This window comes from Condylostylus longicornis, unplaced genomic scaffold, assembly GCF_029603195.1.
Source record: "Condylostylus longicornis isolate FDR11 unplaced genomic scaffold, ASM2960319v2 ptg000135l, whole genome shotgun sequence".
NCBI lineage: Eukaryota > Metazoa > Arthropoda > Insecta > Diptera > Dolichopodidae > Condylostylus > Condylostylus longicornis.
This window is the reverse complement of record NW_026578103.1, coordinates 15,835,371-15,851,432: the sequence shown is the minus strand read 5'-3', so window position 1 is coordinate 15,851,432 and position 16,062 is coordinate 15,835,371. Positions and strand designations below refer to the sequence as shown.

At 27.0% G+C, this 16,062-nt stretch overlaps 4 protein-coding genes and 1 long non-coding RNA gene across 6 annotated transcripts; 3 read left to right on the top strand and 2 right to left on the bottom strand.

Annotated features, from left to right (window-relative positions):
- Positions 1-1,539: 1,539 nt before the first annotated feature.
- LOC129615422 (phospholipase A2 group XV-like) lies at positions 1,540-4,426 on the bottom strand. The gene is made up of 6 exons (XM_055530629.1): positions 4,012-4,426; positions 2,758-3,135; positions 2,476-2,703; positions 2,242-2,413; positions 2,063-2,185; positions 1,540-1,998 (listed from the first exon to the last, which is right to left on the bottom strand). Exons 1-6 carry the CDS (start codon positions 4,127-4,129, stop codon positions 1,776-1,778), a joined length of 1,242 nt encoding a protein of 413 aa, XP_055386604.1. The 5' UTR covers positions 4,130-4,426; the 3' UTR covers positions 1,540-1,775.
- Positions 4,427-5,142: 716 nt separating this feature from the next.
- On the top strand, positions 5,143-8,102 carry LOC129615417 (cell division cycle protein 23 homolog). The gene is made up of 4 exons (XM_055530619.1): positions 5,143-5,990; positions 6,044-6,388; positions 6,443-6,879; positions 7,691-8,102. Exons 1-4 carry the CDS (start codon positions 5,222-5,224, stop codon positions 7,964-7,966), a joined length of 1,827 nt encoding a protein of 608 aa, XP_055386594.1. The 5' UTR covers positions 5,143-5,221; the 3' UTR covers positions 7,967-8,102.
- A 607-nt stretch (positions 8,103-8,709) lies between these two features.
- On the top strand, positions 8,710-10,660 carry LOC129615423 (CBY1-interacting BAR domain-containing protein homolog). The gene is made up of 7 exons (XM_055530632.1): positions 8,710-8,857; positions 8,916-9,075; positions 9,192-9,332; positions 9,385-9,609; positions 9,731-9,916; positions 10,172-10,312; positions 10,500-10,660. Exons 1-7 carry the CDS (start codon positions 8,718-8,720, stop codon positions 10,656-10,658), a joined length of 1,152 nt encoding a protein of 383 aa, XP_055386607.1. The 5' UTR covers positions 8,710-8,717; the 3' UTR covers positions 10,659-10,660.
- A 31-nt stretch (positions 10,661-10,691) lies between these two features.
- On the bottom strand, positions 10,692-11,398 carry LOC129615425 (heat shock factor-binding protein 1). 2 transcript variants are annotated; one of them, XM_055530634.1, is made up of 2 exons: positions 11,187-11,398; positions 10,692-11,112 (listed from the first exon to the last, which is right to left on the bottom strand). In XM_055530634.1, the coding sequence occupies exons 1-2, from the start codon at positions 11,289-11,291 to the stop codon at positions 10,939-10,941; spliced, it is 279 nt and encodes a 92-aa protein (XP_055386609.1). In that variant the 5' UTR covers positions 11,292-11,398; the 3' UTR covers positions 10,692-10,938. The 2 variants fall into 2 exon arrangements, with proteins under 2 accessions (XP_055386609.1, XP_055386610.1); XM_055530635.1 differs by having other exon boundaries at positions 10,734-11,094; positions 11,187-11,396.
- A 2,460-nt stretch (positions 11,399-13,858) lies between these two features.
- Positions 13,859-16,020, top strand: LOC129615426 (uncharacterized). Its single transcript, XR_008697454.1, has 3 exons — positions 13,859-13,966; positions 14,022-14,185; positions 14,282-16,020. It is a non-coding gene; the product is annotated as an uncharacterized LOC129615426 (long non-coding RNA).
- The last annotated feature ends 42 nt before the right edge of the window (positions 16,021-16,062 follow it).

Below are 16,062 nucleotides of genomic sequence, written 5' to 3'. Positions count from 1 at the left end.
TCAGAGCTTACTGTCTATGGGATAACGGTCTTATTGAGGTGATTTTGAAGAGAGTGAGCATTGAAGTATTTTTTGATCACAGATTGGTTTTAAGAACTAAATATGATTATTTAAGCAGTTTGGTTATAATTACAAAGCATTTGTATGTATCCAATGAAAAGCCGATCTTGGAGCATACTTGCTAGGTTTTGGATACCTTGTCGTGCAGTGGACTTGCATCTCCAAGAAATCTAATGACACATCTTCACATAGACAGGCTATAACCTAGTAGCGTACTTCAACATAGCTTCCAAGCCAAATTACAGTCTATCCTGAAGGCCCACATCCTCAATGTACCGGATACCCAAGGCAAAGTTATGGATATCTAGACTCCAAATAGCTGTGAAAAAGGTTTTCAGGCTACTGATTGCACACAATCTCACTGATAGTTAGGAAGGAATCGCAGAAGGACACTGACCAGTGTTTCGTTCAAAGCATTCAGTCGATAATTATGGTCTTATTGAACACAATTGTGGTCGAAGTGATGATAAAGACGAAGAATTGGCAACTACATGCGCTACGGCAGGTGCCTTTGAGGACAGGTGTCGTATTAGCCCTCTCGGGAAATATCGTAAGCCATCGTGGTGTGTGAAATTGATAAAACCAGAAGAAAAACGAGAAAGCTGCAAAATGCAGTAGTACAACTTAATAGTCAATAAAAATGGAGTGAGGCGGGGGCGGAAAAGGAATTACTGCATATCTAAAGTAGAATACCAATGTATAAATGTAAGATTAAGGAGGTTGCTGAAAAAAAGAGCCTTCAATAACAGGGTACACCATGAGAGATAACGGCACATGAGATAACTCAACTCAAAAGAACATAAAATGGTGCATGTTGTGTTAATTCTAACTCTTTGTTATTTCACCCTAAAATTATCAAGGGTACTGTTAGCTTTAAACTACTGTTACACTAATTTTGCTACATGTTATTGTATTTCCTTTTTCTTAGTAATTTTTTTCTGATCTGTTTGACCTTATTTATATTATTACTTATTTTTTTAGTGTCTAGTAGTGATCTGTATGTTTGTATTTTTTTATCTCTTTTTATTTCAGTGTGCTTGTTTATTGTATTCAAATTCCCCTCCAACTTCTTCTTTCTTTAACTAAAGTTGCTTGTTGTTTTTTAAAATGATAGTTACTTTTTTACTACTATATAATGTTTATTATGCGTTTCTGATCATATGCTTGTGACCAGATATAATTGATAAAATAAAACACTTCGCAAAAAGTGTCTTAACTTGCGTATATATTCAAATGTATACTACTGTGTATTAAATAATAATTTCTGAAATTAAGTGAACATTCTTTATAAGTAAATAAATGCTAAAAAATAAAAATTATCCTTAAAAAAAGCATGTACATATATTGAAAGCCGCATTCTTTATTATATACATTTTATTTAAATGAACAATTTTTCGAAAACAATTTTGCTTAAATTAAATTAAACAAATTTGCTTAATTTACGCTACATACAAACTACACAAACACTGGAAGTACCTATTTAATTTGTATGTATTTCTTAAGAAGCTTTTATATGTAAAAGCTTAACACATTATAATATATAAAATCATAGTATTTTAATAATAAGGTTTTATCAATTTTATTAACGAGTCTTTACATTGTTAATTATTTATGTACATAGTTATTAAAACTATTTAAATAAATAATTTGATGCTATTTTTATAATTAATAGAAAAAGGAAAAAAATTTATATTTACATAAAAGAAATGATCCGATTAACCATATCTCATAATATCTTGAATTGTTTTTATCACACGTTCGTCAGCAAGTATTTTCATATGTTCAGCATTTGATACTTCTATGCTTTTGATCTCCGGTTTTTGTAAAGCTTTCCATTGATTACAAGATTGAAGAGAACGAGAATTAACTGTTCCATCTCCGTCGCCGTAAATTAATTTAGGAACTTCATTGGCGATGTCATTTGTTTTATAAATTAAGCTAAAAAGCAAAATTCATTATTCTCTCTCATATAACGATTTTAATATATAAATATATTTCTTACCCTTCAACGGTTGGAAGTCCTGTACTGTAAATGCAATGGAGTTCCACGTCCGGTGGACTAAAATTTGAGACGTATTTAATATTATCTTTACGCATTTCCCATGCCGTAGGATAATTAATATCACTAAAAGTTGAAATCTTAATAAACAAAGTATATCTAAACGAATATTCAAAATTTACTTGAAATATTGCTCCAATTCAGAAAATGTGTAATTTTTTCCTGGAGTTTGGATTAGTACTTCTCCATCTTTCCAAAAATAAGGTGATGGTAGCAAATATGCTAAAGATGGACTTGAAATTTGTTGATCTCTCATCGTTTTTGCGCTTAAAGCAAAAGCACCTAAATCATCGCCTTTAAAAATTTGGTTTTAATCATTTGATAATTAACTATACAAAAATGTTAAATATATATACCCATTGCAAAAACTTTAACAGCTTTAAAAGTTCCTGCCCACGCCCCAGCTATACTAATCATTCTTCTAATATATTTTGTTTTCCATTCTTGGCTTTGATATTGTAACAATAAGAGTGTCATAGGACTTCCCATGCTATGCGTGACTAGAGTTACACGAGTATTATTATTTTGCTGATATGTATCTTCCACAAGTTTTTTCATGTTTATGAACCAATCTTTATTTTCATCTGCAGAAATACATTCTTTAATTTTATACAAAATTTAATTCAAAAAGGCGTTACTTGGTGCTTTTCTAAAATCATAAGGGGCCCCTTTAAGATTGCGCCTTCTTTCATATCCTAAGGCAGTAACTAATCCATCAGCAATATTTATAAAGTAAGCTCCTTTAGATGCTTTACTTGGATCTATATATTCAACAACTTCTGAATTTCCCCAGCCTGGAATTCTTAGTTCTACACCAGGCGCATTATGTGTTGTTCGTGTTACATTATCGTAGTATAATTTTACGTTATCTATGAAACAATCAATTACATAAGGAACTAATAGTTCCATATTTAACCAAATATTAAACCAATTATCGGTTTTTTTATCACAAATGTAATGAACAACGCTTGGTTTGTCTAATCTTGCGTCGACCTGGCTGCCGCCATCTCCTGGAACTAAAATTTTTTGTATTTTAAAATTAAAATTTATTGCAATAAGAATTTTCTCTTATTAGCTACTGAACGCAAGGTTTTTCTAACAAAAAGTTGGTGTAGAGCCTTCATCATATAAAGAGTGGAAAATTTTTAAGTAATTTATTAAGTAATAGCATATTTCGCTACAATTATATACGTTACATTATAATTTATTTCAAGTGTATAGTCGCAATTGAAATAAATTATAATGTAAAAACGTAGATTAAAAATTATTAACGTCATTTGGTTCAAAATCTCAGAACTAAACTTATCAATAAAAATATTTTCTTATTATGTTCGATTTTTCTAGTAATTGTAAATATATAGACTTACGATTATTTGAAAAATCATGATTTATAGAAAAAGCTTATCAATTTGATTTTTATTAGGCCTCGGAAAGAACCTTTCTTAAAAAATCTTCTTTGTTTAGTTATTTAATGTCTCACTTTTTGTCAAAACTCATTGCCGAAATTGCAATGATTAATTGTAAGGTCAGATCAGGTCACTGAATATCTCCAAATATATTTCATTTCTTTAAAAACGAAGCATTTTGTATCGTTGAAAATAAACTTCTTTGTTATCAGCTTTTCCTTTTTTTGTAAACAATATGCTGAACAACAATAATTTATAATATAATGTAGATTGGTATCTACCTACGTACATATTATATACCCAACCTTTACAATGGTTATTTAAATAACTGATGTAAGTAGCTTGCACAGGGCTGAAAATAGCTATGGCTTAGTTGATTTACCAAAATAATCTAATTTAATTAAAACAATAAATTATTGATATGGCCAAAATTAAAACTTGCATAACCAATAAACTATTTTTAATTGTAGTTAGTTTTCAACTTACCAAAAATTACTGGAGACAGTTGTACTGGCACAGGACCATCTTCCATTGGAAATGAAAAAATAACACATTTCTCACAATACAGTAAAATTAGCAAAAAAATATTACAATAATAATGCATCTTAAATTTTCAAAAGTTAACTATAATTTCAACGTTTTTTATTGATAATGAAATTAAGAGTAACTCGAAATTAAATTTCTAATCTCTTAATGTTTACACGAAATGTTTCATATTATGTATTGAGATTTCCCTTCAGCTTAAATTTTGAACACGGTGCTTGTAGAAGTGAATTAAAAACAGAAAATTAACTCACGCTCGAAAACACATTAGTCAATAACAGTAACGATTATTTAGTAAATTTGAAAAATACATTTTAAGTTGATTTTTTAAGCGCTATTCCCCACAAAAAAAAAACAGAAGGATTAGCATAATAATAATAAACAATTTAATTTGAATTGTCAAATACGGTTATGCCACACAAAATTAAATATCTGTAAAACTAAATTTACTTTACTTAAGGTAAAAGACGGAAGTGCAAAAAGACGGCCGCCGAGTTCTCACTTTTAAATTATCCTAGAATACTTCACCGTTTTAGAATTTTTCAAATTTTTACTTATTTTACTAAAATAACAGATAGTCCCTTTATAACAGATAGTCCAATAGGTTTTGGACCAATTTATTGCCAATTGAATAGGTTTTTGTGTAAATTCTCCATTATACGAGAATTGTTATCCATTATACGAGAATTATTTCTAGTACATACACATTTTAATATGGACGTACAAATATGAACCAAATTTTTTTTTCCAATCTCATAATACATACAACAATTACTCAGGCAGCACAACTTATTAGAAACTAAATCCACGCACTCATATAAAGTTGCATCAGCAATTGCCAAAAGAATTTTAAAAACTGCACTACAATATTGTAATTACAACTACGCAAACAAGAAATTCAAGAATTAAATGTACTAGCTAAATGTACTAAAGGACCGTGCGTTAAAAGACCGTGGATTCATTTTAATTGCTTTGTACAACCCTTCGTAACTTAAATTTTTAAATTTTCGAAAGTAATTTTGACAGAACTGGTTATACTAATATTATATACCATATTAACATTCAACGAGTAGTTGTTTTATCTTATTCTAACTTTCAAATAATATTTTTGCAAGTTTACCAAAGCTGAGAGAAACAACACAAAAATAGTACGATGTATGAAAGCATTTACAACATAAGATTACCAGAAGTAAAGCAGGATTTATGTATTGCAATTATAGAATGTAACAAAAGAGGACTGCTTCACTGTTCGAAATGGTTGGCCGAATTAAATCATGGTTTATGTGATATTGAGATTTCAAAAGATTTTACTAAAAATATGATGTCGGAGATTAGTGACGAGGATTATGATAATTATTGTGTTGCAAAATCCTATTATGATACAAGAGAATATGATCGCGCTGCGTATTTTACACGTAATTGTAGTTCACCGGTTCCAAAATTTTTGCATTATTATTGTACCTACATGGCGAAAGAAAAAAAACGATTAGACAATATAACGGATGCCTCAAATTTAAATAATACTAAACAAGACAAAGGATTTTCAGATTTATATTCTATATTAAAGAGCGAATATAATAAAAAAAGCTTAGATGGGTACTGCCTCTATTTATATGGAATAGTTTTAAAGAATTTGAATTTAAATCAAGCTGCAACTAAAGTTTTAATTGAATGTATACAGACAACACCAATGTTATGGAGTGCTTGGATTGAATTAGCACCATTAATAGCAGATAAAGAAAAATTATTAAGTTTGAATTTACCAAATCATTGGATGAAGCAAATATTTTTAGGTCATGCTTATATTGAGTTGTATCTTAATGACGAAGGTTTTAAGCAATTCGAAGCATTAGAAGCAATAGGATTTGAAAAATGTACATACATATTATCCCAAATAGCAATTGCTTATCATAACAAAAGAGGTTGATTCTTAAATTTTCTTTTTTTTAAATCTTCCATATAACTTTGATTTTAGATGTAGATAAAGCTATAGAAACATTTCAAATGCTTCAAGAAGCTGATCCGTACAGGCTAGACAATTTAGATACTTTTTCAAACTTATTATTTGTGAAAGACTTGAAAACTGAAATGGCGTCATTAGCGCACAAAGCAGTCGAAATCAATAAATACAGACCGGAAACTTGCTGTGTTATAGGAAATTATTATAGCATTAGATGTGAACATCAAAAAGCAATTACATATTTTCAAAGGGCTTTAAAATTAAATCCACAATATTTATCGGCGTGGACCTTAATGGGACATGAATTCATGGAATTGAAAAATACTAATGCAGCCATTCAAAGTTACAGGAAAGCAGTCGGTAATTTTTTAGTTCATTAAGATTTTAACATTTTAATTTATTTTTTTTTTTAAGAAATTTACAAACGTGATTACAGGGCTTGGTATGGATTAGGTCAAGCATATGAAATTTTAAAAATGCATTATTACAGTCTATACTACTTTAAAATTGCACATCAATTGCGACCGTACGATAGCCGTATGTTAGTTGCTTTAGGTGAAACCTTCGAAAAATTAGAAAAAAGCGCTAACGCAATAAAGTGTTATGAGAAAGCTTGTAATGTGGGGGATATTGAAGGTGTCGCTTTATTTAAGTTAGCATATTTACACGAAAAGTTGGGAAGTATTGAAAACGCTATACCCTCATATCGATCATACTGCCTGGATGAAAGAGCTACAGTTGATAAACAATCATTATATCACGCTTACATTACATTAGGAAATTATTACGAAAGCAAAGGAAACTATGATGAAGCATCACATTTTGCTTACAAATGTTTGGATTCAGAAGAAGTATGCTATTTAAATTGAATTTTACGTTTTTGTACATAAATGATAATCATGGGTTATCGTAGATAACATGTACTTTTATAATTTCATTCTTATGATTGGGCAAGATGCTTTGGCTTAACTTTTTTTCGAGAAACACCCTTTAAAAGAATAAAATGGATCTTTAAATATACAGTCTTGGATAATCTGCAATATATTGAAGTCTATTGTAACTTTTGAAGCAATGTATTTTTGTCTTATAATTAAGCAATAAGACATTATTTTGTATAATATGATTTTTAAGATACATTAATTTTTTTTTTATTCTTAAGATACTATGTATCTTTTTAATTCTTAAAATACATAAAAGTTTTTGTATTTTATGATATTAAAGACAGATTTTCTTTAAGCATTCTTTATGTCACGATTTTCTTATGCATTTCGGTCATAAGAAAAATAAAGCAGTGTCTTCTTAATTATTTTTCGAAAAATACGAATACTATTTGCTTTACACAAATTTAAAAAATTTCAAAAAATCTGTATCTGTAAAAATCTACAAAACCGTAAAACAGTAACAGATAGCACTCATTTGGAAAGTAAATATTTATCCTGTGTTATGCCTTTTAAATTATTTTAATAAATTCGATGATTAATCAATTTAATGATTAACTTTTAGAAATAAGATTGCAAAGAAAGTGTAGAATATTATATTTAAAGATACTTTTATTGGATGTATCGTCCGACAGAAATATTCTTACCCGATCATAGATTAGGCAGTACATATATACAGATTTTAAATATTTATTTTATATAACTCTCCCAATTTTAATATTAGAAAAAATCAGAAGCCAAAGCTTTACTTAAAACAATTGAAAATAAAAGAGCTCAAAATGCTGCTGCGACGCAAGTAATAACTGAAAAATCAATAAATGAAACTGATGCTGGTATGAACACAAGTGAAATGTCGTTTGCAACACCTTCTCGAGCTCGACCTGCTAATGAAGATACCGACATTATTCGAATACATATTGAGGCAGATTGGGATTCAGAAACCGATACAGGCGAAAAAAATAATGAAGATTCTATGGATATATCTGTTTCTATGGATTAGAAATTATTTTTACATAATTTACTTAGTTTTTACATAATTTTGTTTATAAATAAGTATATTAAAATACAAAAATTTTTCTTTATAAAAACGAAAATTTTTAAAATTTTGATTTTGACCGAAAACCAAAGTATGTATATTGGAGTATATTTATATAAGCTATTAAAAATTTGAATAAGTAAACTATTTAGTTTTAAAGATTTTTAAGATTTATGTTTAAGAACATGTTTGAATAATCGCAAATCCCCTTCATTGAAATTTTAATACTTTCTACTCCAAAATAGATGTCACTAGTTTTAAAGATAGATGAATATAGTAATAATATTTAATTAACATACCCTTGCGAATTACTATAGAAACTCGCTTTTTTCAGAGGTCGTAAACAAATTGTAAGAATTAAAAAGTTAAGTTTGATTAGATTTTTATTTTTCAAAAAAAAAAAGTGTATAAATAAAATTGTTAAAAAACCAAATAGATTTTAAGCTAATTTTAACCTAATAGATGGAATAGGAAAATATTAAAAATTTTTAGAAGATAGTGGATACAAAAGACAATATCTACATACTACATACATACATATAACACGTTATAGTAAAAGGATCTTCAAAATTATAAACTACGAAATAACAAAAAATTTATAATAATATAATTTTGGGATCATCGCAAATAATTTATTTAAAACTGTCATACATATGATTATATTATATATTACATTGTTAATCTAATTTTAATACTGACATAAAAAAGCTAGATCATGTTTAAAGGACGAAATTTACCTTTTATGACAGAAAAGGATAGCAGAATAAAATTAATGAATGAAAGAATTAATTCAACTGAAAAGCATTTCGAAGAACTTTGTTCAATTATTGGGGCATATACGAGAAAGCTCGCCAGGTGTTATTTTGGGTTTGATCTGCTTTATAATTTGATTTTAATGTTTTAAATTTTAAAGATTTCGAGATAAAAATGATGATTTAGCAAAAGCGTTTTATCAATACAGTGAAGGAGAGCAAATTAATAAAACATTATCGAATGGAGTAAAAAGTTTTTCAAAAGCTTTGACCATAATTGCTGATTATCTGGACTTAGAAGTTCATAGAATTGAGCTTAAAGTATTGTTTTCAAAACATTTGTGCATACTTGAATAAATATTAGTAACCATTTTTCTAACACAATAGTAAAAGCTTTAAATTATTACATAAAATTAAATATTTTACACATTTTTTAGATCATAAACGAATTAGCTCAATATGAAAACATTTGTAAAAATACAAGGGAAAGTCTTCGAACAATTTCAAATATACGGGAAAAAGAAATACAACGTCAAAAGCATCTAATTGACATAAAAGCAAAATTTTCGGCAAATACGGTGATTTTTTCCATTATTGAAAAACTTTGAAACTAAAAAAAATTATTTGCAGTCCGCTGCAGATTCAGAGCTTCTTAAAGCAAATTTAGAAGTAAATCGAACCAACAAGCAAATTGAAGAAATTATTGAAAATTTTGAAAAACAAAAATTGCAAGATCTCAAAATGGTTCTGCAAGATTTTTTGTTAATTCAAATAAAGCAATACACTAAAGTTACAGAAATTTTGTCAGCAGTTTATTATGATGTTTCAAATATTAACGAAACTCAAGATTTTCAGGTAAGAGCATAATTTTGCTTTAATTCCAAAAATTCGGCGAATCAATCCAGTACGCATTAGTAAAATCAAATATTTAAATTAGTTTATAGTGTGCATTGTTCATTATTTGCAAAATTTTCAGGACTTCAAACGGCTTTTAAAATCAAAAAATAAAACGAAGATATTTGGAACAAGGGAAAATTTTCGTTCTCAATCATTAGATAATCTTTCAGTTGGCATATCACCATTACGTCAAAAACGAAATAACTTTTCAAACAGCTCAAGAGATTTTTCGATTACTGGAACAGACGAAGAAAATAACTTAGATGTAGGTATAAAGCGTCTTTTTGGCGAGATCAATTGGATCACATATCAGACAACTCAATACTTGATCTAAGCATATCAGACAATAAGTTGTCTGATATATATATACATATTTCAAAATCATTAAATATTATTTAATTCATAACCATCAACCTAAAATAACAATTTTAATGATGTTAGTCATAAACATAACACTAGTTAATTAATCCAAATTACCTACCATTTATTGATTTTATAATCATTTTTGTTGTTACAATAGCAGCATCAAGATGATTCTGAATACGGCAGTGACGAAAAATCTTTCCATGAAAAGGATACTTCTACTAACAATGATGATACTGCAAGCGATTCTGAAAGGAACTTTGAACTAAGGAAAAAAAATTTTGGTCAAAAAGAAAATGTACGTAACTTTGATACGCGCGTAATGTACGTAACCTTTTTTTTTTGAATAACAAAAAACTTTAAAAATTTTTACTTGGTAGGTATAGCTAGATTATTTATTTAAGTGTTTATTACTGATTGGTTTCTATTATTTTACAATTCCTGCATGTCACTAAATAATTTAAAGTTTTTGATACCTTTTGTAGGTATTTAAAGCAAAAACTTCACGTGAAGGTATACCAGATTCATCGCCTTTGGCAACCATATCAACACGAACTCAAATACAATCTCAAGGATTGATGTCTGTTAAATCGATGAACGGGGTTACTAAGTATCAGGCAATAAATTTAAATAAACATAAATAAAATTTATATATATATGTATAAATATGATCTATATTTTCATTACAATAATTAGTAAGGTATGATTTTTTTGTGTTTTTTCTATAAAATAAAATTAATATTCTGATTAATATTCTTATTTATGCTTTTATGTGTGAAATAAAGTGTAAAACTATTATTTAACATTTTTTCTTTTGCCGTTTTCTACTTACTATTTAAAACAAAAAATTCAGTTATGGTATGTTGAGATTTTCTGTGCAAGTGATAATTTAGAAAAACAACAAAAACTTGTTCAATTTAAATTTTATTTTTCTGGCCCCTCTACACCAGCCTGATTCATTAGATCTGCGATACTTTTTTCCAAATCATCTATCCGTGTGCCCATATCATCTATTCTTGAAATAATTTGATCTGACATCGATTGAAATTTATCTTGCACATTTTGTAGTAGATTTTGCACCTGCAAATTATTATTTGACTTATTATTTACAATTAATAAAAATGTTCATTACCTTTTATTAATAACTTTAAATAAAAAGATTATACACTTACATATATAGTCAATTCCTGCATATTTTTGGGATCTGGGTTATTACTTGTTAATGAATAATTTTGTTCTAAATCACTATCCCCTATTTCAGATTTCAAGTCGGTCATTTTTATGTCTTTTATTACAAACAATTAATATGATTAAAAATAAAGCAAGACAGTAATTTCACGACTAATCTCACCCACAAACAAAAGCAAACTCAAAATTAAATTGATTGTGGTGACAAAGTACAGTGGTACCAGCCATCAAATTTATACACATAAAAACAATGTTTGTTACAGTATTTTGCCATAATAATAGACCAAACAAAGTAGCGCAAGCGTAAATTTTATATTTAGTTGTTATAAGTTCCTATAGAGAATTTTTTTACTTAACTTAATATCTACAAAAATACACATCGATAAATTATTTTTAATCACGTTTTATTTTATTACCTATTTAAAGGCAAAATACGAAGTAAATAAATAAATATCCATAACTTTGAAAAAGTTTCATTTTAGAAATTGGAAGTAAAAAGAAAATTTCATTTTTAAATGATTTTTTAATACTTTTGCAGTTTTTACGACATATGTAAATATTTGAGGCATAAATATTTAAAGATTTTATGAGCTTTAAAGATTTATGTTACGTATCAATTCGTAAAAATTAATCTAATGCTTAAAACATTATTTTGAAATTCAAAATTGTTATTTTGTAAAACATCGCACATCGCTATGTTGTATAAATAATTGCTCTTTTTTTCTAAAATTTTTTGGAAAAGTTTTTCCAACGAATTTTACTTATGTTATATACATATTCTTTAGTTCCATATTGTAAAAAATCGTTTTCAACCGAGTTCCAAGTTCAATATTGTTAATATTGTGAAGCTATCTAAAATATATTACAGATTTAAAATTGTAAAGGTACAATAATTTTTGAGATGCAACAGAAACAAAACTTCCTTTGAGTGATTCAATGTATTGCAGAGTAATTTAAGAGTTTTAACGAAATCGAAGTTGAGGCCATAAACTGGGCTGTTCACTAGTCTACCTTTCCTTTTCTTTCTAGGGCGATTTTTTATCTGCCCACTATTTTTAAAAAATTACATGTGCATTACTCATAATTTTGTAAATTCATTAATCATTATTTTACATTGAAAAGCAGATTATGAAAAAAAAATTTATTCCTATTATGACTAAAAATTTGAAACTTAAAACCAAAGTTCTATTGTATTTCTCATATATATATAATATATTTATTATATATAACTTATATATAACTCACCTGTATTTGTAAATTGTAATTTGTATACAGTTAAAAAGTTAAGCAGTTTTTCTTCTTACTTTTTTTTTTGTACACTTGGGAATTTTTGGGAGAGGAATAGAGTACGCAATAGATGTCTGCCTATTCTTTTTAATGTGTTGCAAAACGCGAACAAAATCATTGTTTTCGTATGTAATATATAGATAAAAATATTAAGCATTTTTAAGGCGCACAAAACCCGTTCTGTAATTTATTTTATTAAAAGGTGGTAAAAGTGGTATTTCGATATTATAAAAGGAAAGCAATTAAAAAAATTTGGGTGTTAAAATAAAAAAAAAGTATGTATTTTAAAAAAGGGCAAAATAATAATGTTAAAAAGAATTTTGAAATTGTAATTAAGAATTGCCAATTAATGAATATTGTTAAAAAATAATAAATCATAAATTTTATTTCTATCTCATTATTTTAACGACCATTATCTTTCCTATAAATACAAAAAACTGCAAAAAATTGAGCACGTATATTACTGAATAATGAGCTTAACGAAGTAAGTATGATCAACATTATCCGATTGTCAATATCAACAATTAGTTGCATGAATAACAAGTGTGCGGTGTGTTTAGTTTTTGTTTTGTTTTGAGATACTTGCACATGCACTATAAAAATATATGAACTCTTTTGCTTAGATATAATTTATTGCCGCCACTGGCAGTGAAATAGCTTAAAATCCTAAATTCTGACATTATCTGTTTCCATATGTGTATGACATTATATGCAAAATATTGTTCAATTAATTTTTTTCTTCCGCTCTTATTCCAAGTTAACAAGAGAAATCGTTCGCCGTTGTCGCTCACCGTTATGGTTTTGTTTTCGCAGTTATAAAACGTAATAATAAACATCATATAATAAAATTTGTTAAAAATTATACTGTTTTAGAGTCATTAAAATTTATATCTATTATTTATTATCCTTCTTACAAATTACACATATTTAATAATGAATATTTGTAAATAATGTTTTATAGTTTATAAGGCTAGACAAGAAAATGAAATAAATACGGTCCTGTTACGACTTTGACAATGCTCGGAGCTTTTGCTCCGAGATAACTAAAGAGATAATTAGAAAAAATTTGTGTTAATTGTTTTGTTCAAGATGCTCCTTCCATTATTACTTCTAATTCGTTGTTCTCAGCCATATAAATATAATATTCAAAATATTCAAAAGCAAATCGTATATAATACGTTTGCTTCACTTTCACACAAATAAAATAAAAAAACGAATACCAGATAACTCATCCATTAAACAATATTAAGTATCAAGTAATAACTGAATAACTGAGTAATTTTTATTTACCTTAAAACGTACATACATAATATGTTAATATTAATTTAATTTGTCAAAAAATTAAATACATGTATTAAATTTTAGTAAAAAAAAACGTTCACAAGACTAAGCTTAATATTTTTAAGCTGAAATAACTGAGTTAAAATTTAATTCTATAAGGGTCCGTAACTTAAAATACATACTCAAAAAAATTTTGGTAAATTTCTTTATATATATTGAGATAATTATATGTTACTTTATTCTTGTTGAAGTACGGATATAGAAGAATTAACTGTAATTGTCGTGATATTAATGTCATGTGTATAATAACATGTTATCTTCATTGGCATATGATAAAACTAATTACCATACCATACCATATGTTAGATGTTACCATATAATAAAAAACATCTTAATGCTACACATCAAACCATAGGTAATATTTATTAATTAATAATAATTAATATATATTATTAATTATTGTTAATTAATATAAAATATTAATTTTTACACCAATTTTAAAAAATTTAAGCTATGACGATTACATCGAATTTCACACCGATGCGAGTCAATGCATCAAAATAGCAGCTGTTCTATTGCAACGTAGGCCTGATGATGGCGAATTACATCCTGTTCATTATGCAAGTAGAAAGACAACAGAAGTACAACAGTATTTTTTGTGTTCAGTTAATAAGACCATAGTGAGTAGTTTGCAGAAAACGAAAAAGAGAAACGAAAAAAGAGAAACTGAAAGCCATTGTTGAAGTTTTGAAAATGATCCATACAACGATATCAGCACACATCACGATATTTTGTACAAAACTGTACAATGAAAAATTATTACATATATGTATGTATGTATGTATATTGCATTAGACGGAATGAAAAACTTACTTGTTCGTACTATTCACGAAGATGGTCATTTTCACCATGCTAAAATGAAAAAACAAAAAGAAAAATTTTACATGATTTAAAGAATAGAATCGATTCCTGTTTAACCAATTATATCTATTGAATTCTAGATAAAAAAAAAATATAGAAAACCAGAATGTTTTAACCATATTCCGGAAGGCCATAAACCATTAAACACTTTTCATATCGATAATTTGGGTTTGATGACCGCTACTGATCGATAAAAGGGATATAGATATATTTTAGCCATTCTTGGTGATTTTCCAAAATTTTGTTGGCTGTTCCCTACAAAAATTATGAATGCAGACGATACACTGTTGAAAAGGAAAGTGATCATGAGAGGCCACATAAAACTGAATATAGCGCAGACAAAACAAAATTTTAGATACAACAAAACAATTTTGGATAAAAACTTACATACCTACTCTGTTTTTAATTTATCATGATATTTTTTCATTTCCTTATACATTTTGCTTTTTGCGTTTTATGTTTCTTTTATTTTGATATCTCTCCTGCTTTTGTCCAAATAATTAGAAATTGAATTTAGAGTTTTTGTATATCATATTAAATTTGTTCTCAAATAATTACATATATTTGAGAACAAATTTAATATAAAACATTTATAATATGTGGAGAGATTTTTGTAAAAAATATATAATTAACAAAATCACAATTCTTTTTTTAACGTGGTCGTAGAATCAAACACATCAATTAAAAAGGCGAAAAACATTAACTTTAATTTTGTTTAAATTATTTTATAAAGTTAGAGTTGAGAATAATTAGTATATTATCTAATAATAATATTATAACAATAATTACTGTTGTACTGTAAAAATAATGTAAAATATTTTTTTGTTTGAATTAATTTTTTATTTTTTACAATTTAAAATTTCTGAATCCCACATTGGTATGTACATAGTACGTACATGCATATCAAAAATTTCAGTATTTTGTGTATCTTCATTTACATACGTTAATAAATATTCAACAATAATTTTTTTCTACTTTTTTTTAATTAAATTTTAAAATATTTATAATTTTATAGCGCTAAAAAAACATTTAAACAAACTTTGCAAGAGTCGTACTTAAATACGAACAAGGTTTCAGATTTTTTTATATATTAAAACAACAAATATGCTCGGTAAATATCAAAATTAAAAAAAGTTTAGTGGAGTAAATCTACGAAAAATTTACACAAGAGTACCTAATTTACATAACTTGTAAATACCACTTTTATTTCTTTTATTAATTTACTGATTTCGATTTGAAACGAATCCAAAGTTTTTTAAAGTAAAGTAAATATTTTAAAACCCAAAAATTGTTTTTACAATATGCAGATTTTCATAATATGTAGGTTAAATTTAATACTTATAATTATTTATTTTATAGTAAGAGCAAAAC

Coding starts and splice junctions, on each gene's coding strand:
- LOC129615423 (XM_055530632.1), top strand. CDS start 8,718: ATGTTTAAAGGACGAAATTTACCTTTTATGACAGAAAAGGATAGCAGA. Junction 9,610..9,730: donor ACGAAACTCAAGATTTTCAG/GTAAGAGCATAA, acceptor CAAAATTTTCAG/GACTTCAAACGGCTTTTAAA. Junction 9,917..10,171: donor ACGAAGAAAATAACTTAGAT/GTAGGTATAAAG, acceptor TTGTTACAATAG/CAGCATCAAGATGATTCTGA.
- LOC129615425 (XM_055530634.1), bottom strand. CDS start 11,291: ATGACCGACTTGAAATCTGAAATAGGGGATAGTGATTTAGAACAAAAT. Junction 11,113..11,186: donor TGCAGGAATTGACTATATAT/GTAAGTGTATAA, acceptor GTAAATAATAAG/TCAAATAATAATTTGCAGGT.
- LOC129615422 (XM_055530629.1), bottom strand. CDS start 4,129: ATGCATTATTATTGTAATATTTTTTTGCTAATTTTACTGTATTGTGAG. Junction 3,136..4,011: donor ACTGTCTCCAGTAATTTTTG/GTAAGTTGAAAA, acceptor AAAAAATTTTAG/TTCCAGGAGATGGCGGCAGC. Junction 2,414..2,475: donor TGTTAAAGTTTTTGCAATGG/GTATATATATTT, acceptor AAATTTTTAAAG/GCGATGATTTAGGTGCTTTT.
- LOC129615417 (XM_055530619.1), top strand. CDS start 5,222: ATGTATGAAAGCATTTACAACATAAGATTACCAGAAGTAAAGCAGGAT. Junction 5,991..6,043: donor TGCTTATCATAACAAAAGAG/GTTGATTCTTAA, acceptor CTTTGATTTTAG/ATGTAGATAAAGCTATAGAA. Junction 6,389..6,442: donor AAGTTACAGGAAAGCAGTCG/GTAATTTTTTAG, acceptor TTTTTTTTTAAG/AAATTTACAAACGTGATTAC.